The following is a 25,947-nucleotide window of genomic DNA, read 5'->3' on the forward strand; positions in this document are numbered from 1 at the left end:
TTCTTTGAACAAGGTGATGTTCATGCACAGTTCATTTTGTGCACCAGTAAAAAAAAACATATAACTTTTTCTTGAATTGAAAAAACATTTTATTTTTCACTAAAGAAGGGTTCGGTGAATGCACATATGAAACTGGTGGGGTTCGGTACCTCCAACAAGGTTAAGAACCACTGCTCTTACCCTAACCCTAGCCCTAACCAAATAACTCCACATTAAGTCTTTGTTACTTAGAATATGTTCCCCTAGTGTCCAAAAAACTCTTAGTTAAGTCTTTGTTACTTAGAATATGTTCCCCATACTAAAGTGTTACCAAATTATTTAATGTTTCTCTGTGGCCCCGTAGCAAATGCGTCACGGACCGGTGGTCGGGGACCACTGATATAATCCACTCTGAAACAAACAGTTTCTCCCATTCAACGTTTGTGAGTGTCTAGGACCTTGTGCCATCTCATGTGCTGGTATGATAATACACGTCCATGAATTAAACACACACAAAAAAAAGTCTAAAATAAATTACGTCGACTCGCCCTGCAAGGTGTCCCTTATTTTTTCTCCATGGAGAACGGTAGGTTTGACTAATCCGTCGTGTCTTCAAAATCACATGCACATTTTTTTTTTTTAGGATCAGTGTGATCACGTCCCAAACTTCCTGTCTGGTTGTGCAGTTTTTCCCCTTCCTAGATCCTCATACGTGGCTGCAAGGAGGAGGGAGAGGAGGGAGAGCCAGGCAGCTGCAGCTGGCCCATTCCTGCCTTTAGCTGCCCGCCGGGAGTGTTGACAGTTTGCGGCGCTAGTCAGCCTCCCTCTCGTCGGCTTGGATGGCAGGGACACTCCGGTGCGAACCCCGCATAAGCCACAAGGTATTTGCCCAGGGATAAGGCGGGTATGTGTCGCTGCAGCAACTTAGTTCAATGTGTCACTTGTCTTTTGACGTGCACTGATTGAGCCTCCATGCTAATAGCATTAGCATGCAAGTGTTTCCATCGCGCTAATGCTAGCATGCTAACATTTAAAGTGCAAATGCGTCAGAGCTAGTTTAGAATGATAGGGTCAAAAATATAAATTATTTCGGATAATTTCCCTTAACTCCAGCGGAAACTTTTTTTTTTTTAATATGACTGCGGCTCAATCAAACTACCCTTCTAACTTTAATTCATGAACATATTTGACCAATCTGCAATGCGTCTATGCTTTTATTTTGTCTATAAGTGTGTGAGAATCTGCATTACTAACTGTCACCTTTCTGTGAACCTCTCAGAGGCATGGCCACTTTCATTCACGGAAAAATGCTACTTGAAAGCAAACACTTATTCGGAAAACTTGTGTTGTTTACATTTACAACACTTTCCATTCCATCTTACACATATTGTTTTAATGTGGCCGGCAGTGGCGAATACACAACAGAACTACATAAAAAAAACATCACACAAACACCTTAAAATAGTTTAGATAGAAAAGTGCGGTAGTGTACACCCCTGCTATTATGTTCCTAGACCACTTGCGAATCACGAAAATGAGGAGAGTAATTGAGACTGTCTAAATATGTTTTATTGTTATTGGAGAGTTGACTTATATATATATTAGGGCTGCAACTAACGATTAATTTGATAATCCATTAATCTGTCGATTATTACTTTGTTTAATCGATTAATAATCGGATAAAAGAGACAAACTACATTTCTATCCTTTCCAGTATTGAAAATAAACAGCATACTGGCACCATACTTATTTTGATTATTGTTTCTCAGCTGTTTGTACATGCTGCAGTTTGTAATTAAAGGTTTATAAAAAAAATAATTTAAAAATAAAATGAATTACATGCGCATGGCATAGATCCAACGAATCGACGACTAAATTAATCGGCAACTATTTTTATAATCGATTTTAATCGATTAGTTGTTGCAGCCCTATTCAAAATCAATAAAACAAATAAAAAAGAGTGTGGGGGGCAACAGGAAAGTAACTGCAACTTACCTCTATAGCCTCAGCATGGGACCAACGTTTTTTTTCTTCTTTGGCGGTAGACTTCTCAACCATTCTTTCAGTTCAGTTCAGTTATTTGTATTAGCTTTTGTGTGTTCTCTCCTCAACAAAATGCAGTTGTATCATCTGCAAATAATATTAACTTTAAAGCCTTTGTAACATTACAAATGTTGTTTGTATAAAGATTGAACACTTTTTGGTACAAGTATTGATCCCTGAGGTACGCAACAAAATATTTTCAGCTCTGTAGAAGTGCGTTCGCCTATTTTCACATATTTCTTGCTGTTGGTTAAGTAGCTTCTAACCCAATTCAAGACCAACCCTCTGATTTTATACCTTTCTAATTTTTTTATTAAGATGCTGTGATTAATTGTGTCAAATGCTTTTGTTAAATCCATAAAAATCTGTCATGCTCGTTTATGCAACGAACGCATAACACACGTTAAAACTAGGTAGGTAGGTTTGGGTATTGTTTACATATTACCGGTGTGTAATAACGGTTCCAAATCAGTACTTTTGAAATAGTGCTTAAATGGTGCCCAAATTGCTACTTAAAAAAAGGAAAATATACACATTGTGTCCAAAAACGATACCTTTTTGTTTCTACGGAACAGAAAAGTAATTCAATAATTTAAAAAAATGTATAAGTAACAAAATCACTAATATAGTTGTTGCAGCCCTTATATATATATATATATATATATATATATATATATATATATATATATATATATATATATATATATATATATATATATATATATATATATATATATATATATATATATATTATGGCTGTGAACCTTTGGGTGTCCCACGATTCGATTCAATATGGATTCTTGGGGTCACGATTCGATTCAAAGTCGATTTTTTTTTTCAATTCAACACGATTCCCGATTCAAAAAACGATTTTTTTCCCAATTCAAAACGATTCTCTATTCATTCAACACATAGGATTTCAGCAGGATCTACCCCAGTCTGCTGACATGCAAGCAGAGTAGTAGATTTTTGTAAAAAGTTTTTATAATTGTAAAGGACAACGTTTTATCAACTGATTGCAATAATGTACATTTGTTTTAACTATTAAATGAACCAAAAATATGACTTATTTTATCTTTGTGAAAATATTGGACACAGTGTGTTGTCAAGCTTATGAGATGCGATGCAAGTGTAAGCCACTGTGACACTATTGTTCTTTTTTTTTATTTTTATAAATGTCTAATGATAATTTCAATGAGGGATTTTTAATCACTGCTCTGTTGAAATGGTAACTAATATTGATACTGTTGTTGATAATATTCATTTTTGTTTCACTACTTTTGGTTTGTTCTGTGTCGTGTTTGTGTCTCCTCTCAATTGCTCTGTTTATTGCAGTTCTGAGTGTTGCTGGGTCGGGTTTGTTTGGTTATGTTTACATTTTCACACAGCGCATTATTTTGTTACACTTTATTTAGCATTTTTTGCACATGCCTTATGTTTGCACTTTAATGCAAATAAGGTTATTGTTCAAGGTGCTGTTTGAAACTTCCTCACAGTAACATTTTTCAAAGAAAACAATACACACAAGAACACCACTGCTAGCTTATGTTGCCACCGGTAGTTTAACAGAGCACATTTATTTGACAATTTTTTCACAATTACAAAGTTGATGAAATACATTTTTTTACCGGCCCGAATAAAATGATTGGTGCTTTCGACGGTCACTCACCCGGTCTCGTCTACACATACAAAAGCAGTGCAAGAGAAGCAATGAACAATTTGCAGTCATGTTGTAATAATAGAGTATACATTTATTGACAGCTAATGCTAGCTATCTAAATGGCTATTATTAGCTAACAACACCCAAAGCTAATGTGTTAGGTATGTACGCAGTTGTCATTACGTACGAGAAGCCGTAACAGGGCGGGATATAATGTGTAAAATACATATTGTAAAGCGCTATACCCATGCTGCTTAAGCTAGTTGGCTACAAAAACACCTTTATGTCATGGTTCTTGATGATTTCTTTCTTGAATTCAATGAATATCATTTGTTTCTTCTCAGCACTTACATTTACTTTTTTCTGACCCTCTGTTGTAAAAACTAAGTTTTGTCTTTCGAGTTATCAATCAGCCATTATCGTATCATCCTGAGAGCAAGTGCAATGGAGTTTTTCTTTCATTGCTTCTGTCTCAGTGACAAATTTCAGAAAACAATAGCCCATTTATGTATGTCCAATACAGAGGATCCTGGCTTCCAGCAAGACAATACATCCAGCATATTTAGCACAGAGTGTAGATATATTGTCAAAATAAAAGCTCATTCTGTTGTGTATCTTTTAATACAGGAATACCAGTTACAAGTGGTCTTTGGTCCGTGGGACGGATGAAAGCTGAAGGCTGTCACAGGCCCACCTGGGCTGTTGCTGCTCTGTGTATCATAGTCATCCTGTTGATGCTGACCTCCAAGGGGTCATTAAGCCAGAAGATTACACAAACTGCTATGGCTCATGCTACAGCCACAGCTGCAAGACCCGGCCCTAACCTCACAGATGATCTCCAAGGCCTTCAGGTGCTAGCAGACTTCCTAGCTAGTGAGCGCACCCATATTTGGCTCTTGTCCCTTGCGGGATCAGTTGTTGTAGGCCTCACTGGGATTTTTCCTCTGCTCATCATTCCCATTGAAGCTGGGGCAGCCCTCAAAACAGAAGGTAGGACCTGGTCACTTGTATCTGAAGGTTTTGATTTTGATCCGTGCCAGCGTTTGTACATGTGCAAGTTTTAAACGATCGCAATGCTAATTTTGCAAATGTCCATCCTTTATGGTTGCGTTGCTATTTTTTAGTGTATATCAAGCTGTATTGTAATTTAATATGATTCTTACATGCATATGCACTTCACTTTCCTTTGGGTGCTTAGTTTTACAGTAACTTTATTGTGGAGACTAATAATAAACATCTAAGTTTTTCATCCCAAATTTAAAGGATTGTTTACCTATATGAAAATTCCAACTTTTCGAGAGGGCTGGGGTGTACAAAGTGTTAAATTGTTGTAATAAAATCAGCAGTAACAATTTCAAAATACAGCAAAATAATGTAATGTGACAATAAAATAATATGTTGATACTAACAACTAATAACACAGATTTGTCTTTAAATATATGTATTTTTTAAAGCTTTTTTAAGAAAATAAATGCATGCCTCATAGCTTTGACAAGCCCCCACCAAACGTCCTGGCCAGTTCCCGCCGCCACAAATAATTGCAAGTTTATGGGAACCACTGCAGTGACCCATTGGTAAACCCCCAGTGCTACAGTACCCTGCTCAAAACATTATCAGCAAACAAGGGGGCTGCTAGGCTACCTGGCCTACCTCTATAACCTTACTGTACCTATCAACCTAAATCAGTTTTTTTGTCAGTGAGCGTGCAACATATTATGATGTGTTCTGGTTAGATACAAAAACCTATCTGTAAAACAACAGCTGATATTAGGTTTACCATAACCATGTCCATGATAGCAATACAGCAGCTGGAAGACGAAGAATGTCAAAATAGACAACTATCGAGAATGTTAAGACTTGGCTAGAGTAAATTGCAGTTATACAAATGTCCAAAGGGATATGGCTGTCAAATACACAAGGCAAATAACGAGTCTCTTACAAGTGCACTGTTTTGCTTCCACAATCAGACTGCAATTAAATCAGCTGGATGCTTGTGACCTCTTCAGTGTCCCCACCCAAAGTACCATTAATGTATTTTTGGCCTTTTGGTTTTCAAATGCAATCTTGACTGTAGGTTAGTAATTTGCAGAGTAGGTGCAAAAAAATAATAATTGCTTGATCATTTTACACTAGATTGAGTTAAGACATAAAGTTGCATTTGATTGAATAATGTTATTGTCACCAATGTTTTTGTAGAGAGAAGAAAATGAAATAACTCATATTGTTGATATTTAATATACACTCTGTGTGTTTCCTAGCTGGAGGCCAGAAGCTGAAGAAGCTTTTGAGCTTTGCAATTGGTGGTCTTCTTGGTGATGTATTCCTTCACCTCCTCCCTGAAGCATGGGCGCTCTCTGATTCCTCAGGTAGTTTTCTTTCTATAAATGTCATTATGTCTTTGAGAAACACGACTAGAGGTGGGGGAAATCATCGATTTTTAGATGCCTCGGAATTCGTACATCGAGGATTATAGAATCGATTAGTAAACGGCAATCATTGATAATTGATTTATTTATTGTAAATAAACTAATGCAGACAGTTTTAAAATTTGGTTGAGTGCAGCGGCCCACCTTACCGAGAGATCCAACCAGCTCCTTTATTATAGGGCACTTATGTTCCAGTTGTGCACACATTTCTATTAAGTTAATACAGTATATGTAATGGAAATTAATTTACCTGTTTCTTATTACAAATGCACTGTTTTTAAAAGTTGCAAGTGATAAACACGTATTTAGTGAAACAAAATTAAATCTAAAAGTGCATCAATATACATAACTTAAAGATGTATCAATAATCGATTTTTCATCGAAACGTAGCTCCTGAATTATAATCTTAATCAAATCGTGAGGTGCCCAAAGATTGCCACCTCTACACACAACCCTCATTATGTCGGTACAGTGTACCGTAACCATTTATGTCGACAACCCGTGTATGTCAACCAACTCATCAAGCCCCGGACCACCATGTTCTTATTACTAAAAGGCGCGTACCTATGCAGACATTGACATACAATTCGAGGTTAATTCTTCTGAACAGTTGGTCTGTTTATGTCGACATGTTGTAGGGTTGTTGATAGAGGTTAATGATACTGCAACATTGTCGACAAAAATCGATCCATACGGAAAAAAAATATGCGTGTTGACTGGTGACTGCCGTGCAATAGGAAAATAAGAATTGCTATGACCACAGGAAGAACACCGACAGTGAAGACTAAACACGTCAAAGATATGATGTAACAAAATTGTTTGCTAAGCAGACTGTTTTTCATGGCATTAAGTTTGTAAGGGGGGAACATTTTAAAGCAGAGGCATGTCAGACATCTGAATGATGCAGTCTCCGACTCTCCTCTGTAAACTAGTTAGCTTGTTAGCTAGATAGATAGACAACCGAGAGACGGAGTTGTATAAAAAATAACTTGACCTATCTTTTTAGCCAAGGTAGTTGGTCGATAAGGCAGCTGTCTTAGTCGATAGTTGATTATCAAAATAGTCGTTAGTTGCAGACCTAGTTGTTAATAAGTCTGCCAAATGTTTTGACACCTGCAATTGATAACAACAACTTTCACATTAATCTTGTGTGCTTGCAGATAAATAACGCAATGTATTTTAAACCGCACATGCTTCATTACCTTAACCGCTGATTGTAAACTAAAAGTGGCGCAGGTTGCTATACGGTCAGTGATCAACGCAAAGATGAGTAAGGAGACTTAGACTGGTGTGCTCGGTGCCAATATCCATTTTAAAATACACTCACTGTTACCAAGTTTTGAGCAAATAAATGACATGTACGACGTTCTAACAACAAATTTACATTTGGGTCTTCCATCAAGATTATTTAAATTATGCAAGCAGGTACTTTACTGCAAATAATTGTGGTTTAATCCAAATTTTAATGTAATTATTTGATTGTAAAAATTGTTAACTTGATTGTTATTGCTCATATTTTTGAAAAACAATTTCGAAATTAGGGCTGCAACTAACAACTAATTTGATAATCGATTAATCTGTTGATTATTACTTCGATTAATCGATTAATAATCGGATAAAAGAGACAAACTACATTTCTATCCTTTCCAGTATTTTATTGAAAAAAAACCAGCATACTGGCACCATACTTATTTTGATTATTGTTTCTCAGCGGTTTAAATGTTGCAGTTTATAAATAAAGGTTTATAAAAAAAAAAAAATGTAGCCTCTGCGCATGCGCATAGCATAGATCCAACGAATCGATGACTAAATTAATCGGCAACTATTTTTACAATCGATTTTAATCGATTAGTTGTTGCAGCCCTATTCAAAATCAATAAAACAAATAAAAAAGAGTGTGGGGGGCAACAGGAAAGTAACTGCAACTTACCTCTATAGCCTCAGCATGGGACCAACGTTTTTTTTCTTCTTTGGCGGTAGACTTCTCAACCATTCTTTCAGTTCAGTTCAGTTATTTGTATTAGCTTTTGTGTGTTCTCTCCTCAACAAAATGCAGTTGTATCATCTGCAAATAATATTAACTTTAAAGCCTTTGTAACATTACAAATGTTGTTTGTATAAAGATTGAACACTTTTTGGTACAAGTATTGATCCCTGAGGTACGCAACAAAATATTTTCAGCTCTGTAGAAGTGTGTTCGCCTATTGTCACATATTTCTTGCTGTTGGTTAAGTAGCTTCTAACCCAATTCAAGACCAACCCTCTGATTTTATACCTTTCTAATTTTTTTATTAAGATGCTGTGATTAATTGTGTCAAATGCTTTTGTTAAATCCATAAAAATCTGTCATGCTCGTTTATGCAACGAACGCATAACACACGTTAAAACTAGGTAGGTAGGTTTGGGTATTGTTTACATATTACCGGTATGTAATAACGGTTCCAAATCAGTACTTTTGAAATAGTGCTTAAATGGTGCCCAAATTGCTACTTAAAAAAAGGAAAATATACACATTGTGTCCAAAAACGATACCTTTTTGTTTCTACGGAACAGAAAATTAATTCAATAATTTAAAAAAATGTATAAGTAACAAAATCACTAATATAAAATGAAAGTCACAACAAACAAGCAGAAAGTTGTATTTTACAGTAGTCAATGATAGTCAGTGATTTGCAATCTTGTATTTTTCAGAACACAAAGTGATACAATTCCATGGCATTTTAACATAGAACCATTAAGAATCAAGTAGTTACTGTTCTGTTTCAGTACAAGTCACATAATGCCTATTATATTGTAAACCTGTAGCTACTATAAAAGTCTAAATAAAATGTCTCTTTATCCCATACAGCCCATAAAGAAAAGCATTACATGACACAGGGCCTCTGGGTAATTATTGGCTTGCTGGCCTTCCTTCTCCTGGAGAAGATGTTCCCAGACCAAGATGGCCACAAGGACGCACCATCTCATTCAGACCTGAATTCTAACTCTGCTGTAAGTTATGTAAGGATTTTGCATATGATTACATTCACCAACCACAACATTAACACGATTAATACAATAAATTATGTTGTAAAAATTATTCCCTGCTTAAATGTAACTGACGGATAGCGCATTTCTTTCACAGTACACCTTGTCATTGTCAACATTGTCAGTCACAAAAAACTATATGGGCATTTGCTCCCAAATAAATAAAATGAATAAATGGATGCTCAAATCTATAAAATATATATTTGTTACTAAGCAAATTGACCTGCATTTTGATCAAATTGCATATTAAATAAACATTTCAACTACCTTGAGCACTGGGAAATAGCATGTTGCCTCATCCCACTTTCTACCATGAAATATAATTTAAAAATCCATCCATTCATCCATTTTCTACCGTTTGTCCCTCACGGGATCGCGGGGGTGCTGGAGCCTATCTCAGCTGCACACGGGCGGAAGGCGGGGTACACCCTGGACAAGTCGCCACCTCATCGCAAGGCCAACACAGATAGACAGACAACATTCACACTCACATTCATTAAATTAAAAAAAAATATATATATATATATATTTTTTTTTTTCCTATTTCAGCTACAGTGAAATGCAATAATTAGTTAAAATTCCAAATCTGTTCTGTCCCTGGGGTTTTACTCAGTTCTGGTACCAGTCTGGGCATCCTCATGTTGTATGAAAGATATATTTGTGAAACAGTTTCAGGTCCTTATAAAACAATAATGTGACATAAGTCTTTTGGTTTGATTTGAATAGGCATTTTCATGAACAAAATCCAAAACTAGTGAAGTTGGCACGTTGTGTAAATCGTAAATAAAAACAGAATACAATGATTTGCAAATCCCTTTCAACCTATATTCAATTCAATACACTGCAAAGACAAGATACTTAACGCTCGAACGGGTAAACTTTGTTATTTTTTGAGAATATTAGCTCATTTGGAATTTGATACCTGCAACATGTTTCAAAAAAGCTCGCACAAGTGGCACAAGACTGAGAAAGTTGAGGAATGCTCACCAAACACTTATTTGGAACATCCCACAGATGAACAGGCTAATTGGGTCGCCTGGTGGGTGCCATGATTGGGTATAACCACCAGGTGTGAATGTGGAGTGAGTGAATGATGGGTTCTCACTTCTCTGTGAAGCGCTTTGTCTACAAAAGCGCTTTATAAATCAAATCCATTATTATTATTATTATTATTACCCCAAAAGGGACAAGCGGTAAAAAATGGATGATTATTACTATTATTATTATTATTATTAAAGCAGCTTCCATGAAATGCTCAGTCATTCACAAACAAGGATGAGGCAAGGGTCACCACTTTGTGAACAAATGCGTGAACAAATTGTCGAACAGTTTAAGAACAACATTTCTCAACGAGCTATTGCAAGGAATTTAGGGATATCACCATCTACGGTCCGTAATATCATCAACAAGTTCAGAGAATCCGGAGAAATCACTGCACGTAAGCAGCAAGGCCAAAAACCTACATTGAATGCCAGTGACCTTCGATACCTCAGGCGGTACTGCATCAAAAACCGACATCAGTGTGTAAAGGATATCACCACATGGGCTCAGGAACACTTCAGAAAACCACTGTCAGTAACTACGGTTCGTCGTTACACCTGTAAGTGCAAGTTAAAACTCTTCTATGCAAAGCGAAAGCCATTTATCAGCAACACCCAGACACGCCGCCGGCTTTGCTGGGCCCAAGCTCATCTAAGATGGACTGTTGCAAAGTGGAAAAGTGTTCTGTGGTCTGACAAGTCCACATTTCAAATTGTTTTTGGAAACTGTGGCGTCGTGTCCTTTGGACCAAAGAGGAAAAGAACCACCCGGATTGTTATAGGCGCAAACTTCAAAAGCCAGCATATATTAGTGCTCAAGGCATGGGTAACTTACACATCTGTGAAGGCACCATTAATGCTGAAAGGTACATACAGGTTTTGGAACACATATGTTGCCATCCAAGCAACGTCTTTTTCATGGACGCCCCTGCTTATTTCAGCCAGACAATGCCAAGCCACATTCTGCACGTGTTATAACAGTGTGGCTGCGTAGTAAAAGAGTGTGGGTACTAGACTTGTCTGCCTGTAGTCCAGACCTGTCTCCCATTGAAAATGTGTGCTGCATTATGAAGCGTAAAATACAACAACGGAGACCCCGTACTGTTGAACAACTTAAGCTGTACATCAAGCAAGAATGGGAAATAATTCCACCTGAAAAGCTTAAAAAAATTGGTCTCCTCAGTTCCCAAACATTTACTGAGTGTTGTTAAAAGGAAAGGTGATGTACAGTAACACAGTGGTAAAAATGCCCCTGTGCCAACTTTTTTGCAATGTGTTGCTGTCATTAAATTCTAAGTTAATGATTATTTGTATGTTAGTGTAAAAAAAAAATGTTTTCAGTTCAAACATTAAATATATTGTCTTTGCAGTGTATTCAATTGAATATAAGTTGAAAAGGATTTGCAAATAATTGGTGTCTGTTTTTATTTACGATTTAGACAACGTGCCAACTTCACTGGTTTTGGGTTTTGTAGTTATTGGTCTATGGTTGCAGCTGTGTATTTCAATCTTTGTTTTTCTCCACAGACACATTCAAATTCAGTTTATAGCGGAAATACTGTTGTGTTACGTGGAAATGGGCCACACACTGACTCACAGAAATCCTCAAAGCAACAGAGTCTGCAGGGAACATCAGACAAAGTCAAGGTACTGTATGTGTTGTACGCTGGCATTTCCATGTTTATATTTTAGGCAGCAACTATTTGCTGTGATGAAACTTGCCAACGCATGCTATGTGTTTTTTGTGTAGCTCAACAAATGTATCAAGGTCAAGCACAATCTGTTCTGGGACACGCGTTGACGTTTTGTAATCATTTTCCAATAAGAATTGGAGATTCTATTGTTACACTGTCGGAAATATACAATATGTAATGACTCTACAGCCAATGTTGTAATTAACAGTCTTTACATCATTGCATCAGAATATACCAATTTATCTTCATACAATTTTGGGCTGTATCTCAAAAAGCACAGTATATTACTGCCTGGGACTTTTGCGTCAATCCAGCATTGTCACAACTCTAAATAAAACCGATTGTGTGCTACATGTAAGCTAGAGAGAATGCTAATCAATAAATGAGGAAAAATGCATTTCCAGCACATTCCAGTCTTAAAGCAACAAACCAACACCAGTGAAACAGCAAGTATTGCTATTTGAAGGACACATTATTAAACAGAGCAATAGATCAGAGTTTCTTAACATGGGGGTTCATTTTAGATTGTTTACTGTAAAGTTTAATAATACTTAGTCTATGTCATACAGCATGTCTGCAACAAAAACATCTCGATAAATATATTACACCACACAGATTGGTTGAAAAGTTAGTGTAAATTCTCAAAGGGGTTCATGACTTTAGAACCACTGCAAAAGCTGATATTTAGCCATTGTTCATATTCAATGTGCCATACTGCAGGATTAACAGGATTCCACAAAGAGAAATAAAAACTAACACTATATTTATCCATAAATGGATTTGGCTTGGCCATTTTACCTTAAAGTTAAGCTGGGTCTTTAGACATATGACACTAGTTACTAGTTACTTTCCATAAATAATTAATTGAACAATGCAACAAAATTACTCTTTTTGTCAATATAGTACTAGGTTACAAAGAAAAACGCTTCATTTAGTTACTTAAAAAAACCCACACATTTTAGAATATTTGGAGTGTGCCGTTGAGATGGTTCATGTATTTAGAGTTACTCACAACTAGGGATGCAATGATAGATGGTAATAACGATAACTGCGATAAAACTCCTGATGGTTAGTATTACTGTTTTAAATTAAAACTATTGAAAAGCAATGATTGATAACCACATTTTGATACACTCACGGACTGTCTAGCACTAGATCGTTAGCTAGCTTAAATGCTAACATGAACACAAGAAACTTTAACATCTTTCACCATTAAGAAATGACATACTATAAATGTGTATGAACACATTGCTGCCTGAGGAACTAAGATATTCAATTGTGTACATCGCACATACAGGCTATGCTGTCTTAGACAGAGAGATCGATCTATACTCGAAGGAATACGACAATTAATTAATAACTAAAATACAACAGGAAGTGATCTCCCGTGATGTCAAATCGGATATGAAGCCAAGGGATCACTCAATTTGCCCTTATGAACAATCTTTATCAATTAAAAAATTTAAAACTTTTACAAATTAAAAAGGAAGAAAAACATATTTAAACCCTTAAATCAAAATATGCTCTTAATAATCAGAACAATATTTAATGTTTATTTTGCCAAGAAAGTATTTTGTGTTCATTTATTGTAGTTTCTTTGAAAAATACACATTGGTTAAAAGATTTCAATGTGTGTGTATAAGTACTTTTTCAGCACATTCAACCCTACTGTGATAATAATGATAACCGTGATAATTTTGCTCACAAAAACCATAACACACATGTTAATGTCGTTACATCCCTACTCACAACATACGCGTGCACTTTAGTCTTGGACGTATTGTACAAACTCCGTTTCCATATGGGTTGGGAAATTGTGTTAGATGTAAATATAAACAGAATACAATCATTTGAAAATCCTTTTCAACCCATATTCAATTGAATGCACTACAAAGACAAGATATTTGATGTTCAGACTCATAAACTTTATTTTTTTTTTGCAAATAATAATTAACTTAGAATTTCATGCCTGCAACACGTGCCAAAGTAGTTGGGAAAGGGCGTGTTCACCACTGTGTTACATGGCCTTTCCTTTTAACAACACTCAGTAAACGTTTGGGAACTGAGGAGACACATTTTTTAAGCTTCCCAGGTGGAATTCTTTCCCATTCTTGCTTGATGTACAGCTTAAGTTGTTCAACAGTCCGGGGGTCTCCGTTGTGGTATTTTAGGCTTCATAATGCGCCACACATTTTCAAAGGGAGACAGGTCTTGATTACAGGCAGGCCAGTCTAGTACCCGCACTCTTTTACTATGAAGCCACGTTAATGTAACACGTGGCTTGGCATTGTCTTGCTGAAATAAGCAGGGGCGTCCATGGTAACGTTGCTTGGATGGCAACATATGTTGCTCCAAAACCTGTATGTACCTTTCAGCATTAATGGCGCCTTCACAGATGTGTAAGTTACCCATGTCTTGGGCACTAATACACCCCTATATCATCACAGATGCTGGCTTTTCAACTTTGCGCCTATTACAATCCGGATGGTTTCTTTTCCTCTTTGGTCCGGAGGACACGACGTCCAGAGTTTCCAAAAACAATTTGAAATGTGGACTCGTCAGACCACAGAACACTTTTCCACTTTGTATCAGTCAATCTTAGATGAGCTCAGGCCCAGCGAAGCCGACGGCGTTTCTGGGTGTTGTTGATAAACGGTTTTCGCCTCGCATAGGAGAGTTTTAACTTGCACTTACAGATGTAGCGACCAACTGTAGTTACTGACAGTGGGTTTCTGAAGTGTTCCTGAGCCCATGTGGTGATATCCTTTACACACTGACGGACCGTAGATGGTGAAATCCCTAAATTCCTTGCAATAGCTGGTTGAGAAAGGTTTTTCTTAAACTGTTCAACAATTTGCTCACGCATTTGTTGACAAAGTGGTGACCCTCGCCCCATCCTTGTTTGTGAATGACTGAGCAATTCATGGAATCTACTTTTATACCCAATCATGGCACCCACCTGTTCCCAATTTGCCTGTTCAACTGTGGGATGTTCCAAATAAGTGTTAGATGAGCATTCCTCAACTTTATCAGTATTTATTGCCACCTTTCCCAACTTCTTTGGCACGTGTTGCTGGCATCAAATTCTAAAGTTAATGATTATTTGCAAAAAAAAAAAATGTTTATCAGTTTGAACATCAAATATGTTGTCTTTGTAGCATATTCAACTGGATATGGGTTGAAAATGATTTGCAAATCATTGTATTCCGTTTATATTTACATTTAACACAATTTCCCAACTCATATGGAAACGGGGTTTCTACATTTCAAGAGAATAAAGGGACAGCATCCAAGTTGGAGTAATATTATACAGTGTTGGAACCGGCCACTGCTTTTGGTCGTGTTAAGGTTGGAATAAAGTCAAAAAAGAGTGCCAAGACTATGTGTGCTACAATAACGCGACAAATTTCACTCTCTGTAACGGCATTTTAACGTTTGAAAAGTGAATTACCGGTATTTTAGGTTACCCGTTACTGGAAAACAATAACTGCATTAATAATGCCGTTATTTTGTACCGCTGTTACTCCTAACACTGCAAATGGAAATGTAGAGCTATAATTGGTTAATGACTGATTACATCTGTGTTTTCTATAAAACCACCCCCACCAATCTTTAATTGTTAAAGTGCAGTCGCCAATCTGAATCATCTGGTGTCCTAAAGCTGTGAAGACTTGTTTTTTCTCGTCATGTCAGATTCTGTAATGAACTTAACTATATTTCAGACAAGTGGCTACCTAAACTTACTGGCCAACTGCATTGACAACTTCACCCATGGACTGGCCGTTGCAGGGAGCTTTCTTGTCAGTAAAAAGGTGAGCTGCACGATGTGTGTATGTCATTCAAAAACCTATAGTACATACGATCATGAAAGTTGCTTTTCATGATTAGGTGAGAATTGTTATTGTCTTCTTGGTCACATATTCATGTACATTTAGAAACTGCAATCAATTTGACTGATGTTTTAGAGTCATTTGTCTCACTTTAATAGCCGTACAGAACGTTAAGAGCACCTGCACAAACAATAAGATCCAATAGTCGGAAATTCTACCTCTCTTTTTTTTTAAAATTCTGTCAGAGAACGTGTCTATGGATGTTGTCATTCATCCTGTCATTGTGTTCTCAGGACATTCAATTGATTGCAACTGGACTGTTCAGTTTGTCTAAGAAGACGTTTCGCTTCTTATCCAAGTAGGCTTCATTAGTTAATGCTTATAGACTTAAATTGTTCAGATCTAGTCAGAGAGATATTTGTAAATTGTGTCCCACCAGAGAAACTCCTTGGATTTATAGCTTTATAGTAGGGTGTAACGCTTGATCGATATATCAATAGATCGATTTAAATTCCTAAGCTTTAAGTATATCGACCTGTGCTTGGCAAGTTGACTTTCCGGAAGATAGGTATCGATTCAACATCAATTTAAAAGGCAATATATGGATTTTATTGATAAATAGAAAAAAGAAAACATTGAATTTTAAAACGGCAGATTTTATATGAAGTTTAGCACTTTTAATGATAAAGGACGTTAAACGTTCGGTCTGTCTGCCCCGTCTGTGGTGTCATCAAAAAAAAAAATTACTGATAGCTACGGCGGCTGAGAAAGGTCATAACAAATGCAAACGCCACAAGACAATATCATTAATTACAACACAGCAAGTTTCAGCTACAGCACGATTGCAAAAGCCACAACACCAAAAAAACGACACAATATAATAATTTGAAGCCACAATTCAACTTTAAGCCGCAAAGGATGCGACAAACAAAACAGAAGTGACAGCGGAGCAAGTTCACCGGCGAACCAGATTGAGACGGAAGCTTAAAGGCCTACTGAAAGCCACTACTACCGACCACGCAGTCTGATAGTTTATATATCAATGATGAAATCTTAACATTATAACACATGCCAATACGGCCGGGTTAACTTATAAAGTGACATTTTAAATTTGCCGCTAAACTTCCGGTTCGAAACGCCTCTGAGGATGACGTATGCGCGTGACGTAGCCCGGCGAACACGGGTATGCCTTCCACATTGAAGTCGATACGAAAAAGCTCTGTTTTCATTTCATAATTCCACAGTATTCTGGACATCTGTGTTCGTGAATCTGTTTCAATCATGTTCATTGCATTATGGAGAAGGAAGCCAAGCAAGCAAAGAAGAAAGTTGTCGGTGCGAAATGGACGTATTTTTCGAACGTAGTCAGCCACAACAGTACACAGCCGGCGCTTCTTTGTTTACATTCCCGAAAGATGCAGTCAAGATGGAAGAACTCGGATAACAGAGACTCTAACCAGGAGGACTTTTGATTTGGATACACAGACGCCTGTAGAGAACTGGGACAACACAGACTCTTACCAGGATTACTTTGATTTGGATGACAAAGACGCAGACGTGCTACTGTGAGTATGCAGCTTTGGCTTTTTTTTGCGTATGTACGTAACTTTTTTAAAATATATAAGCTTTATGAACCTTGGGTTAGGTGAACGGTCTTTTGGGCTGAGTGATTGTGTGTGTTGATCATGTGTTTGAATTGTATTGGCGTGTTCTATGGAGCTAGGAGCTAGCAGAGGAGCTAGCATAACACGTACCGTACCTACGTGCGCGTCACGTACGTAACTTTTTAAAAATATATAAGCTTTATGAACCTTGGATTAGGTGAACGGTCTTTTGGGCTGAGTGATTGTGTGTGTTGATCATGTGTTTGAATTGTATTGGCGTGTTCTATGGAGCTAGGAGCTAGCAGAGGAGCTAGCATAACACATACCGTACCTACGTGCGCGTCACGTACGTAACTTTTTAAAAATATATAAGCTTTATGAACCTTGGGTTAGGTGAACGGTCTTTTGGGCTGAGTGATTGTGTGTGTTGATCAGGTGTTTGAATTGTATTGGCGTGTTCTATGGAGCTAGGAGCTAGCAGAGGAGCTAGGAGCTAGCATAACAAACACGCAGGTGTTATTATGCAGGATTAATTTGTGGCATATTAAATATAAGCCTGGTTGTGTTGTGGCTAATAGAGTATATATATGTCTTGTGTTTATTTACTGTTGTAGTCATTCCCAGCTGAATATCAGGTACCGTGAGTATGCAGCCTTGGCTGCTAAACATTCGATAACTTGACCGTATGTGCGCGTCACGTACGTAACTTTTTAAAAATATATAAGCTTTATGAACCTTGGGTTAAGGAAACGGTCTTTTGGGCTGAGTGATGGTGTGTGTTGATCAGGTGTTTGAATTGTATTGGCGTGTTCTATGGAGCTAGGAGCTAGCAGAGGAGCTAGGAGCTAGCATAACAAACACGCAGGTGTTTTTATGCAGGATTAATTTGTGGCATATTAAATATAAGCCTGGTTGTGTTGTGGCTAATAGAGTATATATATGTCTTGTGTTTATTTACTGTTGTAGTCATTCCCAGCTGAATATCAGGTCACCCCCGGCTCTTACAGCATCTTCCCTATCTGAATAGCTTCAACTCCCCACTAGTCCTTCACTTGCACTTTACTCATCCACAAATCTTTCATCCTCGCTCAAATTAATGGGGAAATTGTCGCTTTCTCGGTCCGAATCTCTCTCACTTCATGCGGCCATCATTGTAAACAATAGGGAACTTTGCGTATATGTTCAACTGACTACGTCACGCTACTTCCGGTAGGGGCAAGCCTTTTTTTTATCAGATACCAAAAGTTGCAATCTTTATCGTCGTTGTTCTATACTAAATCCTTTCAGCAAAAATATGGCAATATCGCGAAATGATCAAGTATGACACATAGAATAGATCTGCTATCCCCGTTTAAATAAAAAAAATTCATTTCAGTAGGCCTTTAAAAACACTGTAATGAACATAGTATGTCAGTATTATGGAATAAATAAAACATTTATGACTGAAAAGTGGTCACACTTCTCTTAGTTTTTCAACTTTGTTCATTACACCCTCGGGCATTGGGTCCGTCTGTTGCCGCTGTCACTTCCGTTATGTCTTTACGATGGTCTGTGTTTATTAAAATAAGAGTTGTAATAGGTCAAACTACTGCTCATTGAACCTGAAAACATTTGGTTGCACTTAATTTCTTCTATTTTGTGTATTAATATTGCATTGATGTTGAAAAACAAAAGCAGAAGTAGCAGGTAAATCTACTTAAAATATTGGTTACTGTACTTTTGTTGCAAATGTCTTTGTTGAGCAGAACATATTTCCTCTTATTAATTCAACCTAAAGTGTTGGTTGCACTTTATTCAAATAAGATGGGAATACATTGGCCATTAATTGTTGTTTACTAGCTTGTTTGTATCCATAATTAATTTTTACCGAATTCTCTTACAAGAAATTACAGGAATATAGGAAACTTCACCTGCAGTATTCAATATTTTTATTTCACAGCCACACTGATATATATATATATATTTTTTTAAACTTTGAATCGATTTCAACTCACTGGATTATTTTGAATCAAATTGTTAAAAAATATAGTATAATATTAATAATCGTTAACCCCTACTTTGTAGCTATCAGTCTCCTGTGCAAGGCCATCTTAGATGTATTTCATTTAGGGAACATACTAATTTTCACAGTTTTTTATTTAAATGCAATTTAATTCAGCATTTTTTTCTACATCATATAACAGACAAGTTATGTTTTATTTGACTTATCAGTACAATGAGATTGTCTTGTAACACATTTTATGGTGTATATACAGTATACATCTTTGGCACTTTTAATTTTTTTTATTTTATTTTTTACCTTCAGTACCTGATGTTACCATCACTTTTGATGAAAAGCAGTCCACAAATCGTTATGTTTCGTTTAAAAATCATAAAATAATGATATAACAAACGTTCCACTATCAGCAAGGTAATATTACAATTTTGTAACTAAATACTCAACATTTTCCTTAAACATGTCCATGTTTGGTACTGAAGGGAAAGTATGAGCTGTTCCAAACTTCAATACTCACTTAAATAGTCTACAATTAAATTAACTAAACCCTTAATTCTAATCAATCATGCTTTGCAAAATCCCCCAATACAGATTATTTTCGAATCCTAAGTAGTTTGTTTGTTTGTTTAGAGAAGAGCAATTCAGCAATAACACTGCTTGGTATCCATCCAGTAGATGAGCATTCTGCCAAATGTAGCCATGGAGGAGTCCAGCTGGTGTGACATAAGACTATCAGCATGAACTATGATTGTATGTGCCAGGGAGGAAGTTAGCGAGCTGTCCCAAACACATACACACGTCATTTCACAGGTGTTTTAGTGTGAACCCTTGCAGCAAGGCACATGCTTATTATGAGTGTGCTATTTTTTCTGTGGCTTACAAATGTTTTAAAACTACAATTGTAAGACGTTTTGTTGTACACAGAGCTTTGTGACGGGAATTTGAATTTGTCTGCAGGTTGGGTTCCTGACGACTTTTGCCATCTTGCTTCATGAAATTCCACATGAGGTGAGACTTGCAATAAAAAAAAAATTGTGAAAGTCTTAAATCAGCAGTCTTTAAATGAATCATTATATGTGAACTCAGTCTTTTTACAGTTGTGGTCAGAAGTTTACCTCCACATAGTAGATTTGAAAGCCAGATTTATTTTAGGCCATGGAAAAGACAGCCTTATGCAGGTTGATTTGTGTCTTTATTTAAAAAGTTTTTGTTTTTTTACACAGAATTTTTTGCATTTGAAAAAACTCTGTGTTTTAAAATTCATTGTATACAAATTCAGTGCAAAAGAATATTCAGTTTTTTCAGTTGTGATGGAGTTAAATACAATGATTGTAGTTTTGATATGTGTTTCTCTCTAAGGGCCTTAGGGCTAATGACTAAAACTTCAGTCTTGTCCTGGTTAGGCTGTAAAAAGTTATGTCGTCCAGGCTTTATTATCTAAAATGCAATTAAAAAGAGTATTAATTGGTCTTGCGTCATCAGGAAGCAAGCAAATATACAACTGTGTGTTGTCAGCATAACTTTGATGACAGAGCCAAGTGAAATCATGTAAGTATTAAAAATAATAGGACCTAAGATTGAGCCTTGAGGCACACCACATGTGATTTCATGGGTCTTTGAGGAGCAGGTATCCATATTCACCAATCATTTTCTGTCAGAGATAGGAAGTGAACCATTTATGTTAATTTTGAGAAAATGATCGCAAGAGGCTGCAAAATATATTGTGATATAGATTTTTTTGGCCATATTGCCTATCCCTATATGGATGTTGTTTACATTTTAATTGATACTAGTTCCAAATCGGTATTTGAAAAACGGTGCTGGTGCCTGAATTGGTTCTTAAAAAAATGAAAAACCTGCCCATCCATCCATTTTCTTCCACTTGTTCCTTTTGGGGTTGCATGGTGTGCTTTCCCATTTTTGTAAAAAGAGAAAAAAAAAGTTTTATTCTTATAGATAAAAAAACTAAATAAAATCCACATCAAATTGTCATAATTATTGCAGCAATACAGAACATGGATAATACTTTAGTACTTTGGTACTATTGATGCTCATAATGATGCTCATAATTCCGGGGGTTCGTAAATGCAACCTTGCTTGCCGTAACCAGCACTTCCAAAAGGAAGTGCTGTGCTGTTGTTGTTGTGACTACTGGATAGCTTAGCACTTTCTTATGAGGGCTGCTGTTGACGTGTTAAGGGTAGTAATGGGTTTAAAAATGGTGTGTCTTCCCGCCAATAGCTTCTTGGTTTTTTTTCGGTGTGGGTACTGCTGCTTACGCTGGCACCGGTGCCATCATGCAACTGGGTCTCGGTCCCCATCCCTTTACCCATATGAGCATATGAAACATCTGACCACGACTGTTAATAATACATAATTATAACATATTGTAATCAATGTCAATATTGGCAATGCAGTATCTATACATCTCACATTCACAAAGCAAACAGTTACAGCTGTTACCGCTGTTGTCTTTGTTTGTTTGTTTTCCAAACTTTATAGTTGTTGATTTTAAATTTACATATACCATGACTGTTAGTTGTGTAAGACTGTTTAATCTTCCTCAGGTGGGGGACTTTGCCATTTTGCTGCGAGCTGGATTCGACCGGTGGAGTGCTGCTCGTCTGCAGCTGTCTACTGCGCTGGTTGGCGTCCTCGGCGCCTGTTTCGCATTGTGTGCTCAATCACCAGAAGGCACAGGTAACATCTTTTCTTGGTTTATATTTATATATACTGTACAACGGTACCTCGGTTTTTGTTTGTAATCTGTTCCAAATGCAAAAACTTTGAGAACCACTGATATAGAGTATAGTCATAGTTTTTAGTTTGTTTTAAAGGGGGCATATTATGATGCTAATCTACATCTTAGACATTATTTGTGGTATACATAACCTGTAATGGTGGTACTTTGGTCGGATTTCGCACAAATGTTGCTTTACAGATAAATCTTCAAGCCCCTTTATGAGTCTCTTTTGAAAACTAGTCGTTTTGGAAACTTTCTTTTTAGATGCAAATCAACTCTTCCAAGCCATGCCCCCTGCAGCTGACTGAGTCTGTTTCTCCGCCCTGTCAAACATTTTTGTCGTTTTTGAAGTATGCTTCTTGCAAAGTACCGAAAATGTTACAAGTTCAAATTAAAATCTACTTTTTATTAGAAATGGCAACAGCAAGGATTTTAGCATCCAACCTTACATGTACGTGTACAGTGAGAGGAAAGCGAAGAAGAAAAACTCCAGAACCGAGGCTTGATATGAAAGCCATATGTCTTTCAGTGCTACAAAGCAAAGTATTAGGGATGAGTACAGAAATGGTTACTATTAATTGGTACCGACTGAATTTTGTCGGTGCTATCTGGTATCGATTCACATAAGATCAAACGGTCTCATATTTTGATACCTTTTGTTGCAAGTGACGTCACGTCCGGTTACAGACACTGCCAGCAAAACAATCACTCAAGCAGCCTTCAGAGAGGACTCAGTCGGATTGCCTCTAAATAATGATACAATTTTCCATGCCAACAAAGCAAGTATGCCTGATAGAAAACGCTTGAACGTAAAGTAAGGCTTCACTTTTCAAAAAGCGCTAGCTCGATACGCCATAGGCAAGCTAGTGGCTTGCATTTGCGACTTTACATAGCAACCTACACATTTGGTAGTAAAAACTAAAACTAAGATGCATGTAACAATCAAACCGCTGGTGTGTAATAAATACAATACTTACAGTATAAACACTTTTTAGGATGTAACAAAATATTTGCACAATCAGCCTAATGGCAAAGACTACTTCCTAGGTAGGCATTCCACTGTAGCCTATATTGCAACTGCATTCAAAGTCTACTATTTAATCCGCCGACATAACAAGTTATCCTACGTTACAATTGTTGGTAAATCTCTAACGGCTCATTTTGAACAAGTGTAACCGGTGGTCTTTTCCTCTGCGTTGTGTTGCTTTTATGGAACACGACCGACACCATGGATTGCTCAGCTGCACTTTACTGATAATACACAGAATACAATTGTTGTCAATAACTTTTTGCCATCGTCGAGTCCCTCTCCCGTTACCGTAGACAAAAGGGCACGTACAACAGTGAAATAAACATACCTGATAATACACAGAATACAATTGTTGTCAATAACTTTTTGCCATCGTCGAGTCCCTACACAAATATAATACAGAACAAGAAAGTGAACTTAAGTTCTTAACATGACAATACATTTTTTGTCGTCGCATGGACGCCTACCTCTCCCGTTACCGTAAACAAAAGGGAAGTTGGAAGGCGTGTCCAACGCATATAAAAAGACAGGTGTCACGGTAATTATTGCAGTAGGAGGGACAACGAGACAGTGGTTCCACATTGACAAATCATCGAACAATATTCAGGTATTTACATGCAACTTACACATTTTGTGTAATTATAACAATAATAAAGCATTATGAAATACATTATTTACAAGACATAATTGACCCTGTTACACAAAGTAAAATGTTTTCATAAATATATATATATAAAATCTATGTATATATTTTGCATAATATGAGTCCATTAAGTTCTTTCTTTTAAACAATGGTGTGTTTCACCTTATTTTTCAAAGTGCTGAAACTTGTAACTTTCTTTAGCCCCATGTCGACTTATTTTTTAGTCGTACTCAATGAACAAAAAGCACAGATGCCAACATGTGAATGACTTGCGAGCAAACGGACTAGTTTGTTCCGAGCAATGTTTGGCCTTACGATAAAGCAGACAGTGCACAAAACCCAGGGCAAAATGTCGACAAAGATATTCGTTTAAAATACCTAATCATACAGGAAGTGGGGTAGAACAAAAACAGAGGTACCACTGTACTTACTGTATATGCTGTCAAACATCACGTGAGCTTCAGCATTGATGTACCATCTACAGAAAATGCCACTGCTTGGATACTTCCTTTCACTTCTGGAGGATTTCTCTACATTGCCTTGGTGAATGTGGTTCCTGACCTGCTAGAGGAGTCTAGTTTCAGGTATGCTAGAAACTACATTGACCATCAGCAGACTATTTTGAGACTGTGCAGACTGTGAGCGTCAAGGTTTTGTTTTGCAGACACTCTGTTCTCCAGATCCTGCTCATTTTCTGCGGTGTGGCTGTTATGGGTCTTCTGTCGGCTGTTTGAACTTCGAGAAACACTCTTCTTGCCGTAGTAGGAACACTATGGAGGTCCTATCTGTTGCCTGACCGCTAACAATCCGTCTCCATAGACAGTCATTAAGTTTTACCTTAAATACATGACTAAAATGGCACTTTATCAATCAATGACTCTGAAGACGACCTCAATATGTTGACAAGACATTTTTATTGGACCTTTGACAGTGTGCCAGCCCTATATATAAAAGGAAATAAGATATATTTTTTATGGATTTCTGTTACCATGTTTTCTAATTATGTAAATCTGACAATCCTGTTTTGCACATATAGTTACAGAGGTACATGCACCACATCCAGTAGGTTTGCATCTAACCTAAACATTGGATGCAATTGTAGCATCTGCATATTTATTAAAAAGAAGACACGCAGCATACAGTATGTCACTTTGGCACTTCTGCCACTCCAGCATTGTCGTTTGTTAGGGAATAAGTGCCAATATTTCTATTACACTCGTGTTAGAGCTACACCAAAGTACATGTCATTTATGTGTGTGTGTGTGTGTGTGTGTGTGTGTGTGTGTGTGTGTGTGTGTGTGTGTGTGTGTGTGTGTGTGTGTGTGTGTGTGTGTGTGTGTGTGTGTGTGTGTGTGTGTGTGTGCCTACATACCTATTTTCATAATTGCACCTTTTGAGTAGGATTGTTTCGCTAAAAACAGCTACAGTAATATTCATGATACTGGTTGGTGTTCTTTTTATCCCAAAGTGTTCTCAAAGAAAATAAAACTATGTAAAGACGGTTTAATGCACAATTATTTCCAACTTGATACAAACATATAAAATACCACCTTTGCATTAGCGATTATACAGTCATACTTTGGTTTTTGTTAGTAATCCGTTGAAAATGGTCAGACAGACGGAATTGTAAAACCAAATCAATTTATTTTGAAAATCCAATTAATCTGTTCCAGATACCAAAAAATATTAACATCCATCCATCCATCCATTTTCTACCGCTTATTCCCTTCGGGGTCGCAGGTATTTAATCTTACGTGCAGAAAACCAGTGCAACACAAATAGTTGTTGAATAAAATGGATAAAGGAATATTTAACATCACTTTTACGATGATGAGGGGAGATGAAGGCCCAGAGCTCCATGTGGACGCCACCTTCATACTGTGAAATAAGTTAATTCTTAAATTCTCACCTTATTTATCAATGTGCTGGCACGCGCAACTTTATTTGCCCCAATGGTAGCTTATTTTGCCGTTTTACTCCATAACAAGCAAATGAATGTCACTAACTTTTTTGTTTGGGCACTAAATTCCACAAAATAAGACACAAGGAAACCGATTTTTGTTTTACGCACAATGTTTGACTGCTATATGACATTTTTTTTGTGAAAATGTCTAAAATTAAATCACAAAAAATGAGGTCTACGAAAACATAAGTTCACCTGTATTTATTTAAAAATATATAATCTTCAAATCAACTGATTTTACTTACAATTAAGCGGTATGTGGTATTTGT

The 25,947-nt window shown here is 36.9% G+C and overlaps 1 protein-coding gene across 3 annotated transcripts; it reads left to right on the top strand.

Moving 5' to 3' along the window:
* The first annotated feature begins 372 nt into the window (after window positions 1-372).
* Window positions 373-25,070, top strand: slc39a13 (solute carrier family 39 member 13). 3 transcript variants are annotated; one of them, XM_062030895.1, is made up of 11 exons: window positions 373-565; window positions 666-883; window positions 4,310-4,672; window positions 5,941-6,048; window positions 8,957-9,108; window positions 11,703-11,822; window positions 15,592-15,681; window positions 20,257-20,307; window positions 21,867-21,999; window positions 24,200-24,299; window positions 24,380-25,070. In XM_062030895.1, the coding sequence occupies exons 3-11, from the start codon at window positions 4,348-4,350 to the stop codon at window positions 24,447-24,449; spliced, it is 1,149 nt and encodes a 382-aa protein (XP_061886879.1). In that variant the 5' UTR covers window positions 373-565; window positions 666-883; window positions 4,310-4,347; the 3' UTR covers window positions 24,450-25,070. The 3 variants fall into 3 exon arrangements, with proteins under 3 accessions (XP_061886879.1, XP_061886871.1, XP_061886886.1); XM_062030887.1 differs by having other exon boundaries at window positions 376-565; window positions 666-860; XM_062030902.1 differs by having other exon boundaries at window positions 384-565; window positions 666-860; window positions 8,957-9,099.
* Window positions 25,071-25,947: the final 877 nt, after the last annotated feature.

The sequence above is a fragment of the Entelurus aequoreus genome, linkage group LG02, assembly GCF_033978785.1.
Source record: "Entelurus aequoreus isolate RoL-2023_Sb linkage group LG02, RoL_Eaeq_v1.1, whole genome shotgun sequence".
Lineage (NCBI taxonomy): Eukaryota > Metazoa > Chordata > Actinopteri > Syngnathiformes > Syngnathidae > Entelurus > Entelurus aequoreus.